The sequence below is a fragment of the Muntiacus reevesi genome, chromosome 2 (genome assembly GCF_963930625.1).
Source record: "Muntiacus reevesi chromosome 2, mMunRee1.1, whole genome shotgun sequence".
NCBI classification, from domain to species: domain Eukaryota; kingdom Metazoa; phylum Chordata; class Mammalia; order Artiodactyla; family Cervidae; genus Muntiacus; species Muntiacus reevesi.
In genome coordinates this window covers 258,606,540-258,620,569 of record NC_089250.1, presented here as the reverse complement: position 1 = coordinate 258,620,569, position 14,030 = coordinate 258,606,540, and the positions used below count along the sequence as shown (strand labels likewise).

General features: G+C 49.7%; 1 protein-coding gene across 1 annotated transcript; it reads right to left on the bottom strand.

Moving 5' to 3' along the window:
* Positions 1-1,097, bottom strand: SDHAF1 (succinate dehydrogenase complex assembly factor 1). Its single transcript, XM_065925984.1, has one exon. The coding sequence runs from the start codon at positions 998-1,000 to the stop codon at positions 644-646; it is 357 nt and encodes a 118-aa protein (XP_065782056.1). The 5' UTR covers positions 1,001-1,097; the 3' UTR covers positions 1-643.
* Between the last annotated feature and the right edge of the window lie 12,933 nt (positions 1,098-14,030).

Here is a 14,030-nt window from a genome sequence, read left to right as displayed (position 1 = left end):
CCAACAGGGAAGTAAGCACACCCCATTTTATTGCCTTTTTGTCCAACAGTCCTGAGCAGGGAAAGGGGCAGGAATCGGGGAGGAGGGAAGTTTCCCCCTCAGAACCATCACGTAGAGGTCTTGAGGGGGTCTTTAACTGATTAGCGGGGGTGAGAGACCCCTTATCCCCTTCCTCACCAATCCCAATTGGTCTCAATGGAGGAAAGATTTTTCTGAGGGGGTTTCCAGGCTTCTCACCGTCCATCAGGGCATCATCCCAAACTCCTCAACGAAAAAGTCTGCTCTTCTCAGAGTTAAATACAGGAGAGGGGAGTCTCTGAGGAGCCAGCAGTGGTATTTCTCAGGGTTCTAGACAAGAGCGTGTCAGTCTCTTTCTGTCCAACAGCGGGGTGTCTTGGCTCCCCAGGCCTTAGGGTAAGTAGCTCTCAGTTTGACAGTCCGCCCCACGCCTCACTGGTAAAGTTTGACCCGGTACCATACAGCAAGTAAAGCCGGGCATTTCTCGCCATCGCACCCCACGTCCCAGGAGGGCTCTTCCTCTCCCTCAATCTGTCCATCTAGCTTCTCAAGACCTCTCAGTTTCCATCCGGGGGCCCCCCGGTCCTCCAGTCCCCCTGAGCCATTTGCCGAGCCCTTCAGCCGGTCACCGTCCATCCAGCGGGGTCTTTTGTGTCCTCACGCTGTCTAGCGGTCTCCTCGGGTCGTCACCTTCATCAGACAGGGTCCCTGGGGCCCCCGCGCCAGTGGACTCCTCGGTCGGGCCCCGCGTACGCACGAAAGCACCCATGGCCGTGGCGTGGCCCGAGCGTAGCATCTGGAGCTGGCGCCGACCGCGGCGGTACAGGTACTCGATGCGCAGTACGTCGGAGCGTGGCAGGCAAGCGTGCTGCCGGAACTCGGCCCGCACCCGTGCCTCGGCGCCCGGCTTCCCGCGCCCGGCGCGCAACAGCTCGCGGTACAGGCTCAGAACTTGCCTCTGCAACCGGCTGTGCCGGCTCATGGTAGTAGCTGGGCCGCGGGGCACGGAACCGCGCGCCAGCACAGCTGGGAGAAGCGGTGAAACACCGCCACAGGCACTTCCGCCTCCCGCTCCCAGCTTTGCGGCGCCGTCGCGCCTCATAGGTTGTCGCTGCTGCTACGTCACAGGGTTATGAGTAAGGGGCGGAGCTAATGGTTCACTGGCCCGGCCCACTGGACATCAGTGTCCTTGAGAGGACGCTTGAGGGCCTGGAGGAGGAGGACGCTAGACGCTGAGACTCTTAGGTTTGGGGTCGGAAGAGACCAGGGAATCCTGACCTGACTCCTAGATCCTGCGAGTGGAGAGAGCTAGAGGTTAGGGTCCTTGTGTTCCCCAGGGCGCTGGGGGCACTGGGAGAGGGAAGACGGGCACACACGTGGGTTTATCCTCATTTATTAAAGCAACCCTGGGAAGCTCCGTGCGTCCCCACTCCCAGAGCAAGTGTACATCGAGGGTCCCAACCCTTGGGGACGGGAATACGCGGTAAAGTGTTGGGTCACAGCCGGCAGAACCAGTCTCTCGGTGCTGAGAATATGCCGTGGGCTATAAGCCCCCAAACGCAGCCTGTTTGGGCCGGCAGCGCTCTCTGCCGTTGAGAGTCGGATCTGCGGGTAGGAGAGGGAGGGGCCTCCCTAGCTGATGAAGCCGAGTCCAGCCCACATGGAACTCTTCGACTGTGCTGGCACTTCGCAGACCTCAGGAAGTATCAGGTAGTCAGCTGCAATTCCGTTATAGTTCCCGCAGGCTATCCGGAGGCGTCCCCGTAGCGCTGGGAGGCCCGCAAGGCCACGACCTGCTCAGCACCCTACCAGCATCCGGAGTGTGGGGGACCGGGAAACGATAACCCGGGATCCCTCCGCCTAGAGTGCGACCACGCGCTCGCACATCTGGGCATGCATTCTTCCGCAAGAGGCTGGGCAGGTCAGGGGCTGGGAAGAGGGCCTAAGTTTGGGAGTCGATCAGTTCAGTTCAATTCAGTTGCTCAATCGTCTCCGACTCTTTGCCACCCCATGGACTGCAGCAGACCAGGCTTCCCTGTCCATCACCAACTCCTGGAGCTTGCTCAAACTCCTGTCCATCGAGTAGATGATGCCATCCAACCATCTCATTCTCTGTCCCCCCCCCCCCACCCCCACCGTCTCCTCCTGCCTTCAATCTTTCCCAGCATCAGGGTCTTTTCTAATGAGTCAGCTCTTCGCATCAGGTCAAAGTATTGGAGTTTCAGCTTCAGCATCAGTCCTTCCAATGAATATTCAGGACCGATTTCTTTAGGATTGATTGGTTTGACTTCCTTGCAGTCCAAGGGACTCTCAAGATTCTTCTCCATCACCACGGTTCAATTCTTTGGCGCTCAGCTTTCTTTATAGTCCAACTCTCACATCCATACATGACTACTGGAAAAACCATAGCTTTGGTTAGATGGACCTTTGTCAGCAAAGTAATGTCTCTGCTTACTGTGGTGTCTAGGTTGGTCATAGCTTTTCTTCCAAGGAGCAAGTGTCTTAATTTCATGGCTGCAGTCACCGTCTGCAGTGATTTTGGAGTCAAGTCCATGCAATTCTCCAGGCCACAATACTGGAGTGGATTGATATTCCCTTCTCCAGGAGATCTTCTTAACCCAGGGATTAAACCCAGGTCTCATGCATTACAGGCAGATTCTTTACCAGCTGAGCTACAAGGCAAGCCCTGGGAGTCAATAGGGAGATCTGAAACTGCTGTGATTCCTGCTGGTGTCTCTGTCAGAAACACATACCAGGTTCTTTGCTAGAGGAATAAGGTCTGGAATTTGCTTTAAAATCCTACAGCACAAACAAAACAAAGAGTGGGAGGAAAAGAAGAAAGCAAGCATGGCAAAATATTTGTAACTGTAATGGGGTTTCAAACACTATTCTTTTGTGATGCTTGAAATTTTCCATAATAAACACTGTCTCAGAAGGGAACTTTAGAGAGAGAAAAAAAAAAAGCCTCTGGAACCTGTCACATCTCTCATCTGTGTCTTCATAATCTAGTAACTGTTAACTGAGCACATTCTCTGTGCCAGGCACTCTTTCAAGTGCTTTAATATTTTACTTATAATGTATAGCAAAGTAGGTTAATAAAATGTATAATATAATATGATGCAATTGGCATTTTAATATATTGTCACCTAATTTATATTATTTTATGTAATCCATTTATTTGAAAATAGTAAATATTTAAAAGTTTATTAAACATTTAATGTTTTAAGTGATATTAAATCCTCATCAACACTCCCATGAGACGATCTGTACCATATGACTCTTGTGAAACCGAGGCCAGAGAAGTAACAGCCTGCCCAGCTTCACATACCTGGTAAGTGGCAGAGTCAGGTTTTGAACCTCAGGGATCAGATTTTGTGACCTCTAGTTTTAACAAGTCTGCTCTACATACTGAAGGCTTCCCAGCTGGTGCTAGAGAGAAGGAATCCATCTGCCAGTGTCAGAGACACAGGAGACGTGGGTTTGATCCCTGGGTTAGGAGGATCCCATGGAGGAGGGAGTGGCAGCTCACTGCAGTATTCTTGCCTGCAGAATCCCATGGACAGAGGAGCTTGGCAGGCTACGGTTCAGAGGGTTGCAAAGAGTCAGACACAACTGAAGCAACTTATCATGCATATACATACTGCCTCTCCAAAGATAATATAAAAATGGTTACAAGAGCAATCACAGCTCATACTTACTGAGCTCTTATGCCAAGCACTTTATATATATCTTCACAGCTACCCTGTATGGTGAGTACTGTTCTTATCACTACTTTTTGTGGATGAGCAAACAGGCATAGAGAGAGGCTGAGTCACTTACCCAAAGCTACACTAGAAGTTTAGGAGATACAGTCAGGAGTCTCTTGACCCTTGAACCAAAGGGTCAAGCTTACCTGTCTGGCTTAGCTTACTTGACAGTTGTGGTATATGTTCAAGCTGTTCTCTCCCATCCTTCCACTCCTACAGGTAACCCTGAACTCACAGGTGATTCTATTTCTCATCATGAGATTTCAGGTTTGTTTTCCCCTTACTAATAAATAGCATTCTGGGAGTTCACCAGCGGTTCAGTTGTTAAGAATCACCGTCCAATGAAGGGGACTTGGGTTTGAACCCTGGTCGGGGAACTAAGATCCCACATGCCGTGAGGTATGGCCAAAAAAATAAAAATAAAAACAACAACCAAAAGAACTCCCAAAACTATCCATTTTGCCTTCCCAGATCCCAGTTCTGCTGTTGCTTTCCTGCTTTCAAGGGAGCCATGCATCCTCTATCCTGGCATCTCTTCCTGCTGGATTTCCAACCTCTCCTTGTCTGGCTTCTGCCCATCAGCACTGAAACATCCCTGAGTTTCTCCCATCTCAAAATAATACTGATAAAAATTAGTTCTAAGATATTCTTGCCCTCTGGCTCTTCCTAGCTGATCTTATTATTGTTTGTTCTATGCCGTGGGGCATGCAGGATCTTAGTTGCCCAAACAAGGATCACATCTGTGCCTCCTGCATTGGGAATGTGGAGTCTTAACCACTGGAGCTCAGGGGAAGTCCCCTAGCTGATCTTTATTCTCCCCTTTCTGCATGGATACCTTGTCAAGAGAGGTGTCTATGCTTGCTACCTCCAGCTGTCTCATTCCTCAACCCTGTAGTCTAAGAGCTGCCTCCTGCTGTGTTGTGTGATAGAAAGAGCCTGTGTTTCTGAGTTGGAGGAAATGAGCTGGTTTTACTTGGGCTGTTCATGAGAGAGCAATACGCTTTTATCAAGTTTAAGTCACTGTAATGTTGAGCCTCTGTGATAGCTCTTGGCCCCAAAAGTCTAATTAATGTAGATGCTAATGAAACCATTTACCTCAGACTGGCACTTGATCCCATGTGCTGGGACTTGAACCCAAGTGGCTGGGCCTTGAGCCCAGCCAAAACCCTGCTTGGGAATCTAACCCATGTGGCTGGGACTCAAACCCAGTCAAAACCCATGGTACCTGGTTCCAGGTCCTAATGAAGCTCAGGTTCTTGATGCCTCATCACAGAAAGAATTCAGTGAGAAACAAAGTGATAGGTAAGAAGTGGATTTATTCAGATTTAGGGAGAAGCACACTCCACAGAGTATGGGACATCGCAGAGGGCCAATGAGTGTGCCTGCGATATGTGGCATGATTAGTTTTTATAGGTTGGGCAATTTCATATGCTAATGAATGGGAGAATTTTTCCCTCTATTTTGGAGAAGAGGTGGAGATTTCCACTGCTTACTGTTCTGATGCACAATTCCTTGCAGTGGCCCAATTTCTTGGTCTTTTGACAGTGCCTTGGAACTGTCATGGTGCCTCTGGGTGTGTCATCTCACTTGCTGACTGAGGATGATGGTCTAGTCTTGTCTGCCATCTTGGTCCCATTTGATTCTAATCAGTTTATGTTGTATCCTTGGGTGATGTCTTTCTTTCAAAAGTTGTGTCCTGCCCTTTTTCCTCCTGTTATGCTAACACAGAAAAAGGAAAAGGCAGGGATGAAAGATGGAAACTTGAGTCCTAGTGACATCATTTGAGTCCCCAAGTCCAGCCCTGTCTGAACACCTCAACTTTACCCAAAGAAAAGTAGATATATTTCCTGTTGTATTTAAGATAGTTGGCATCATTTTCTGTCAGTTACAACTGAAAGTCTTATTGATAAGGTGTCCTAAAGGGAATATTTTGATAAGATATGGGAGACTCTGTGCCCACCCACCGAGGCCTGGGGACCTGTCTTACAGGGATGTCACATCCATTGTGGAAGCAGCCCCAGTGGTCTTGGGACACACAATCTGTGCCATCAAAGATGACGACAGGGTCACACTCACAGCCCTCATGGCATCAGAACAGTGAGCAGGACTTGTTGCAGAGAAGCCAGTTCTGACTGCATATTGGAAATTGTTTCTTTGACTTGCTTTTTGTTGCTTTTGTTATTTTGCAAACTCTGGGAGATAGTGAAGGACAGGGAAGCCTGGCATGCTGCAGTCCATGGGGTCGCAAAGAGTTGGACATGACTGAGCCACTGAACAACAACAAGCCTGCCTCAGAAGACCCTTCCCCTCTTAAAGTGCTTTTGTTCAGCTTATAGAGAGATAATCTAACCTTACCCACCTGTGAATAGCTACAATAAAAAGAAGAGATTAACACACCCCTTCCAAAGGTTGGCCATTCCTGGAGATGTTTTGCAAGACTAAAGAGTCTTTCACTTTACTTCCCCACAGCCTCTCCCTCTCTATTCTGCCTTTTGACTTTCCTTCCTCATCACCCCTCTCTCTGTCTCTGTAAAAGAACCTGGCATCCAGATTCCAACAAGATGGTTACTCTGAGACATTAGTCTGCCATCTTCTCGGTCAACTGGCTTTTTTGAATAAAGTTATATTCCTTGCCTCAACACCTTGTCTCTCGGATTTATTGGCCTGTCGTGCAGCAAGCAGAGTGAGCTTGGACACGGTAACAGGCTGAGAGGCAGGACGTGTACCCCATGACAGGTCCATGCACAGTGGCTTCGGGTGGACAAGTGAGGACTGCCGGTGGATGGCAAAGGTGAGTGCTTGGACTCCCAAGTTTCCTTTTCCAGTCCTACTGCCTTCCACCCCGAGTCAGGCTAGCTTCCTAGTGATGTTTTCCAGCCTTCACAACTTTGGAATTATTGTTCCCTTTCCCTTGCATGACCTTCCTACACACTCTCCTCAGCCAGTTCCATCAATGTCAGGTCTTCTCTGATCCCCATCAGGAGAGGAGATGTAGCCACGTGTTCCGGGAAACAAACTCACTCAGAGGGACAATGCAGATAGTGGAGTGCAGTTTATTACAACAGCGGGCCCAAGGCAGAGTCTCCTCTTAGCCAAGGACCCCGACCAGTTTTTGTGAAAACCTTATATACCCTAAGTGTACTTGCTCAAACCCACCTCCCCAAATTCCTTGAAACTAGTCTGGACAAGGTAGAAGAGAGATACAATCAAAGTTAAACCATGATTCATGTGTCACAAGACAGTGGATATTTATCAACAGGCCTGTGGTCATATCCCGATAAACATAATGGAATTTACCACTTTGTTCTGTTACAGAGATAATTAGCATATTCTTTTAGGCAACGGAGAGTTGAAGTACAAGTCCTGAGGCTCTTTTATCCAGGGGTCTGGTTTTCTGTTGGTGTGCCATTTCTATAGACACCAGGTACAAAGTTCAGAGTCCATTGGGAGGATGACCATGCATGTAGCCTAATGTTCGCAGCCTGGCCTAAGATGGAGCCCAGTTCTGTCTGTCTTCTCCTTCAGAGACTCTTCCTGCTGGCCCACAACTTGCCTAGCATGCATCCCAGGCCCAGCCAGAGCACTCACAGCAAAGCTGGGGGCACCTCCAGGACATCATGGGGATCCCAGCCTCTAGATGACCCTGCAGTGTAGGCTGTGATGTAAAGAGGAGACAGATGGTGAGGAAAAGAGACAGGCACAAAAGAAAGACAGACCTTGGGACTGTGTTGGCGGTCCAGTGGCTAAGACTCTGTGCTCCCAATACAGGGGGCCCAGGTTCTATCCTTGGTCAGGGAACTAGATTCCACACAGCACAACTAAGAGCCCCTATGCCCCAACTAAAGATTTTGCATGCAGCAACAAAGATGCAACTTTGTTGCCTCAACTTAGAGTCACAGCCAAATAAGCAAATACTAAAAACAAAACAATAACAAAAACACCCATAAAGACTTTGTTAAACTGCTGTCCCTCCAGATCTGGCCACTTCTTCAAATCTAGTCATTGCTCTTTTCCAAGTCCCACCCTTCCTCATCTAGCCCCGCCCACCAAGGCCTAAACTTCTCCTTCGCATGCCAGTGGCGACACAGGCCACAGACGGGGGCAGAGGAGCCTGCAGACCAGGCCACAGCCTGGCATCTCTGCCAACTTCCAGGTGTTGAGCAAGAGTGCTGAGGTGCCACTTGGGCTGCCTGGGTCATGAGGTCAGCATAGGTAGGATCCCGTAGGGCTTCAGCAGTGTCACGTGCACCAGGTCTCCCAATCTTAGGTCAGAGAGAGGCCGAAGTGAGTGTCTATGCAGGGCAGGCAGCCTTGGCAGTAGGTGAGGAGGCTGCAGTTTTAAATGAAGGGCAGTGATTCCAGAATTCCCTTCACCTACAGGGAGGGAACGTGGGAAGGGAGAGCAGCCAGGCAAGGGTGTAGTGGCGGTCAGCAGACTCTTCTGGAAATGTCACTGAAGGATCAGAGAGGGACTAAGGAGAACAGTGGTGGTTGGTTAAGGGGCATTTAGTCATTAGATATCAAAGGAGAATTCAATGGGAGGTCAGTTGGAGGTGAAATAGAGGGTCAATAAAGGATCCAATGGAGGATCAATGGTAGAGTGGTCAGAATTAATGAGGAGTCAGTGGAAGACCAATGAGGGGGAAAAGAATAATTAAGGAGTTGGTGGGGAGGGGTCAGTGAGGGAGCAAGGGGAGGATCACAAAGAGGACAAATAGAGGCAGTGGAAGGACAGATCCATGCATCACTGAGGATCAGGAGAAGACTTAGGTGGCTTTGGGTGGCAATGGGAGGACTTAGCTCGTGGGTACGTTGGGGTAGATTCAGAAAGTAAACTGATGAATTAATGTGACACTATGAAAGGCTCCATGGAGCCCACCAGGCTCCTCTTCCATGGGGATTCTCCAAGCAAGAATACTGGAGCAGTCTGCCAGGCTTTTCTCCAGGGGATCTTCCCAAGCCAGGGATCCAACCCCCATCTCTTATGTCTCTTGCATTGACAGGTATGTTCTTTACCACTAGCACCACTGGGAAGCCTTCAATGAATAAGATACTGCATCAAAGAGGCTCAATTAGGATACCAGAAAGGAGTGAGAATTCAATGCAAGAGTCAATATCAATAGGAAGATCAATGGGAAGAGTCACAGGGGTGTAAACGATCAAAGACTCAAAAGAGAGTTAATTAGAGAGTGATAGGAGTCTCAAGGGTAGTAAATAAAAACAAGTGAGAGTCAGTTCGAAGGAGTCCACAAGCAAATCAGTGAGGAGCAGGGTCAGTAGCCATTGGGGGGAGGGGGGCGGTGAATGGGGCCCCTGGGGAATCACAGTGGACATCTTTGAAGACTAGTGGGAGAGTTAATAAAGGGACAACAGCAGAAAACAGGATTTTGGGGGTCGTGGGGACAGTAGGGGGTGGGGGTCAGTGTGGACCTTTGGAACCTCAGCCCGCTGTGGTTGAGATCGTTCAGACTCACGTCTGGTGTCAGAACACAGGCTAAGGGTCAGACCCTTGGTGCAGCCTCGTGCTGCAGAAGTAGCATCAAACCCAGACTGAAGTTGTCATGGGCTGTGTCACGGAGACACACCAGGCGGTAGACAGAGGAAGCAGGGAATTCACAGTGGGCTCCTTCCAATGTGTTGAAGTGGAAGTCTCCCATGGCAGGGCAGACCAGTGGCTCCTCCAGGGCAGTGGGGCCGAGTGGGGACTAGGCTAACAGGCAGTGGTACCAGCCACCTGTGGCAGCCTTGCAGTGATCATAGCTCTTCTCCGGCCAGCACTGGGGCATGCTGCTCACAGGGCACCAGTGGCCAGGTGGTAGCCACGCTGAATACAGTTGTCTGTTCAGAAAGCGCAACCTCGGCAGAGGAAGCAGGAGCAGTGGGCGTGGGGCATGTGTCAGCCCCCCAGCAGAACATGACCAAGTGGGGACCGGCAGATAGGATCGTGGGGGCAGCTCCAGTGCTCTGCGGCTGCGGGGTTGGTGCATACGGTTGGTTAGACCGTGCCACATGGCACAAAGCTGGTGTTAGGTGGGCTGGGGGGTGGGAAATCAGCAGTGAGGCCATGGGGCTCAGAGCAGGAGCCAGGTGGATATGGAGGTTAGGGACCCATGAGTCCCCGGAGTCTGAGCCACAGTCTGCTCTTTGCCAACACCCGGAAGTCATGCACTCATCTCTGACCCCTCAGGCCACAGCCCTGGCCACCTTGCAATTGACAGCCTAAGAGCCCATCTGTGATGCCACAGACCTCCTTCGTAGGGCAGCTGCAGGGGTCCCAGGTCACACCCTCCCCTAGTTGGCAGGTATAGGAGGAGCAATTCTTTCTTTTGTAATTTAAAAAACTTTAAAAAAATATTTAAATTTATTTATGTTTGACTGCGCTGGGTCTTCACTGCTGTGCACAGACTTTCTCTAGTTACAGTGAGCAGGGACGACTCAGTAGTTGCGGTGAACAGGCTTCTCATTGCAGTGGTTTCTCTTGTTGCAGAGCACAGGCTATAGAGCACGGGCTCAGTAGCTGTCGTTGTGGTGCACAGGCTTAGCTCTCCAGGGCATGTGACATCCTCCCCGACCAGGGATCGAACCTGTGTCCCCTGTGTTGGCAGGCAGATTCTTATCCACTGTACCACCAGGGAAGTCCCACAGGCTTTTTTTTCTTGGATGTGGACCATTTTTAAAGTCTTCATTGAACTTCTTACAACATTGCCTCTGTTTGATGTTTTTGTTTTCTTGGCCAGGACACAAGTGGGATTTCAGCTCCCCAACCAGGGATCAAACCCTTACCCACTGCATTGGAAGGTGAAGTCTTAACCACTGGACCACCAGGGAAGTCCCAAAATTCAGTTCCAACATAGTTTCATTGTTGATGTTTTCTGGCCACACATGCAGCTTGAAGGATCCTAGTTCCCCAACCAGGGTTCAAACCCATGCCCCCCGCAGTGGGAGTGTGGAGTCCTAACCACTAGATCTCCAAGGAATTCCTCTAAGAGGAGCAATTCTTTAACAGGACAGTCTGGCCAGGCTGTGGAGGAAGGGAGGAGAGTGAAAGGGGAGATGGTACTGAAGGGAGGGTATGCCTAGAGGTTCTGACATGAGATCCATTCAAGGAAGTGCATGGAGATTAGAGGCAAAGTGGAAGGCTCCAAGTGAAACTCTAACAAGGACCCAAGAGGATGCTCACAGGGAGGTTCTGGCCATTGTGGAGGCAAGAACAGTGGCCCACAGGGATGCAGTCACCCCCTTCCTGGAAGAATCCATCCTCACACTCAGAGCCCTCATCCCAGGGGGTTGGAAGCTGCACCACCTCCTGAATACTCGGACAGGCCACAGGGCAGGGGATCCACACAAGATTCAGAGGCTCTTTGAGGGTGGGGCGGGAGTGGGGGAGGCTGCATGGCTGGGGAGACAGGCTTGTCAGGCTCAGACAAGCCAGAGGCTTACCCTCCATCCAACCAGCACCCCGAGGCTGCATTGTTCTGTTGGCAACCCCCCTTGGATTAATCATACAGCAAAAATAACCAGCAATGACTGAGCAGTGTCTACATATCCTGCCATGTGCTATCTACTTTAATGGGTCCTAGATATGACTGGTGGAGAAGGCAATGGCACCCCACTCCAGTACTCTTGCCTGGAAAATCCCATGGACAGAGGAACCTGGTGGGCTGTAGTCCATGGGGTCGCTAGGAGTCGCTAGGACACGACTGAGCGACTTCCCTTTCACTTTTCACTTTCATGTGTTGGAGAAGGAAATGGCAACCCACTCCAGTGTTCTTGCCTGGAGAGTCCCAGGGATGGGGGAGCCTGGTGGGCTTCTGTCTGTGGGGTCGCACAGAGTCAAACACGACTGAAGCGACTTAGCAGCAGCAGCAGCAGATATGACTGAAGCAGCTTCTCTGTTCTTTGTCTTTGGGGATTTTTGGCCCACCACTCACCCCCAGTCTCTAATGAAAGGGGTGACCATCCCTTGAATCATCAAATGATTCTACCTCTTATCTGCCTGTTTGGGCCTGTGGGGAACCTGGCAGTAGACTCTAGTGGTGGCTGTCTTTTCTGTCCTCCCATCTTTAAAAAAAAAAATTAAAAAAAAAACCCAAATGAAAACATCTATTTATTTGGCTGCAGCAGGTCTTAGCTGCAGCACTCAGGATCTTCGATCTTCATTGTCGCATGCAGGATCTTTAGTTTCAGCATGCGAACTCTTAGTTGAGGCATGTGGTATCTAGTTCCCTGGCCAGGGATCGAACCTGGGCCCCCTGCATTGGGAGTGCAGATTGTTAGCCACTGGATCACCAGGGAAGTCCCCTCCCACCCTTCTGACAATGATACCTCTACCTCCTTTTTGGCAGTCACCCATCCTTATTTCCAACATGCAGATTGAGATGGCTCCACATCCAGGCTCCAGAGATGGGTACAGGAATCAGGGCTGGCTAATCAGACTATTCCTCCCTCCTCTGGGCCCCAGCAGTTGGTCAAGCAAAATCTATGAGTGGGGACTCTAGGACTTTGGCAACTAGTGGGAAAAAGGTGTTACATTTTGTGAGAGGGCTATAAAGCTGTTAGAATTGTCCTCCTGTTGTTGCAGAAGCCTTGCTGCTACCACAGGGGAAGAATTTGCTTGAGAATAAAGCTAACACAGAGAGAGGAGGTTCTCCCCTAGTAGCTCAGATGGTAAAGCATCCACCTGCAATTCTGGAGACCCGGGTTCGATCCCTGGGTTGGGAAGATCCCCTGGAGAAGGAAATGGCAACCCACTCCAGTATCCTTGCCTGGAAAATTCCATGGACAAAGGAGCCTGGCAGGCTATAGTCCATGAGGTTGCAAAGAGTCGGACACAACTGAGTGACTCACACACACACAGAGAAAGGAAGGGAAAACCAGGACAAAGAAGAGAGACAGAGAAATAGGTTTCTTCTAACTGCAATCGAAAATTCTTAATCTAGCTAAGCCTGAAGATAGAAATACCTTCTGTCTTTGCAGCTATATGTGCTTCAAATCCTTTTTTTTTTTTTTTTTTTTTAAATTTCCCTAGTTTAGGACTCTGACATTGCCAGTAAGAGGCCTGCCTGACATATTGGCCACTTCATGTCCCCATGACTCCATCTCTGCCACAGCTGGTTGGGCCAAGGCTGGACAAATGACCATGGTCGATAGAGGTAGGGGTGGTCATCAATCTGTAACTAAAAAGCAAGCCAAACAAGTTCCCCCCAGGGTGCATTTGAACTAGAGGCAGTAAGGGGTCAGACAGGGATGGACGCCGACACAGAAAGTCAGGATGGAGCCAAGAGACCATGAGGAATGTGGAGGAGAAATGTGGACATAAAGACTCAAAGTTGATGAGAGTCTGTTCAATAAGTGAACAAATGTTCAGATGCCAGCTAATTCATTTTCTGAAAAAAAAAAAAGATTTATTTATTTATTTTTGGCCACCCTGGGCCTTTGTTGCTTTTGGGCTTTTCTCTAGTTGTGGGGAATGCTGGCTACTCTATTCTCTGGTTGCAGAGCTCGGGTTTCTCTTTTTCTGGAGCACTGGCTCTAGAGCACAAGGGCTTCAGTAGTTGCAGCTCCCAGGCTATGGAGCACAGGTTCAATAACTGCGGTGCACGGGTTTAGTTGCTCTGTGGCACGTGGGATCGTCCCTGACCAGGGGTTGAACCCATGTCTTCTGCATTGGCAGGCAGAGTCTTTATCACTGAACCACCAGGGAAGCCCAGCTAAGTCCTTTTCTAGGTGTAGAACACTGGGCAAATTCCTTAACCATCAGTGCCTTGGTTTCCCTTATCCATAACAGGTACCTGCCTGATGGGACTGTTGGGAGAATTAATTAAGGTAATAGAAGGCGCGCGTGTGTGTGTGTGTGTGTGTGTGTGTGTGTGTTTTAGTCACTTAGTCATATCTGACTCTTTGTGATCCCCGTGAACCTTAGCCCTTGAGGCTCTTCTGTCCATGGGATTCTCCAAACAAGAATACTGGAGTGGGTTGCCGTTCTCTTATCCTGGGGATCTTCCTGACTCAGGGATGGAACCTGCATCTCCTGCATTGGCAGGTGGATTCTTTACCATCTGAAACACCATGGAAGCCCAAAAGAAGGCTTAGCACTGGGCAAGCACTCTATACAGTCAGTCCCCTTTTCATGTTACTACTGGAACTATTTTTACATTATTGTTAGAAAGATACTAAAACATAGAGGTTTCAGGGGGATTCTGGAGTCAGGCAGAAAGGCCAGTTCTGCTGCTTACGGCTGAGATCTGGGGAAGCACTTAGCTTCTC

Bases quoted from the DNA above. Each gene is read 5' to 3' on its own strand.
- SDHAF1 (XM_065925984.1), bottom strand. From the start codon at position 1,000: ATGAGCCGGCACAGCCGGTTGCAGAGGCAAGTTCTGAGCCTGTACCGC.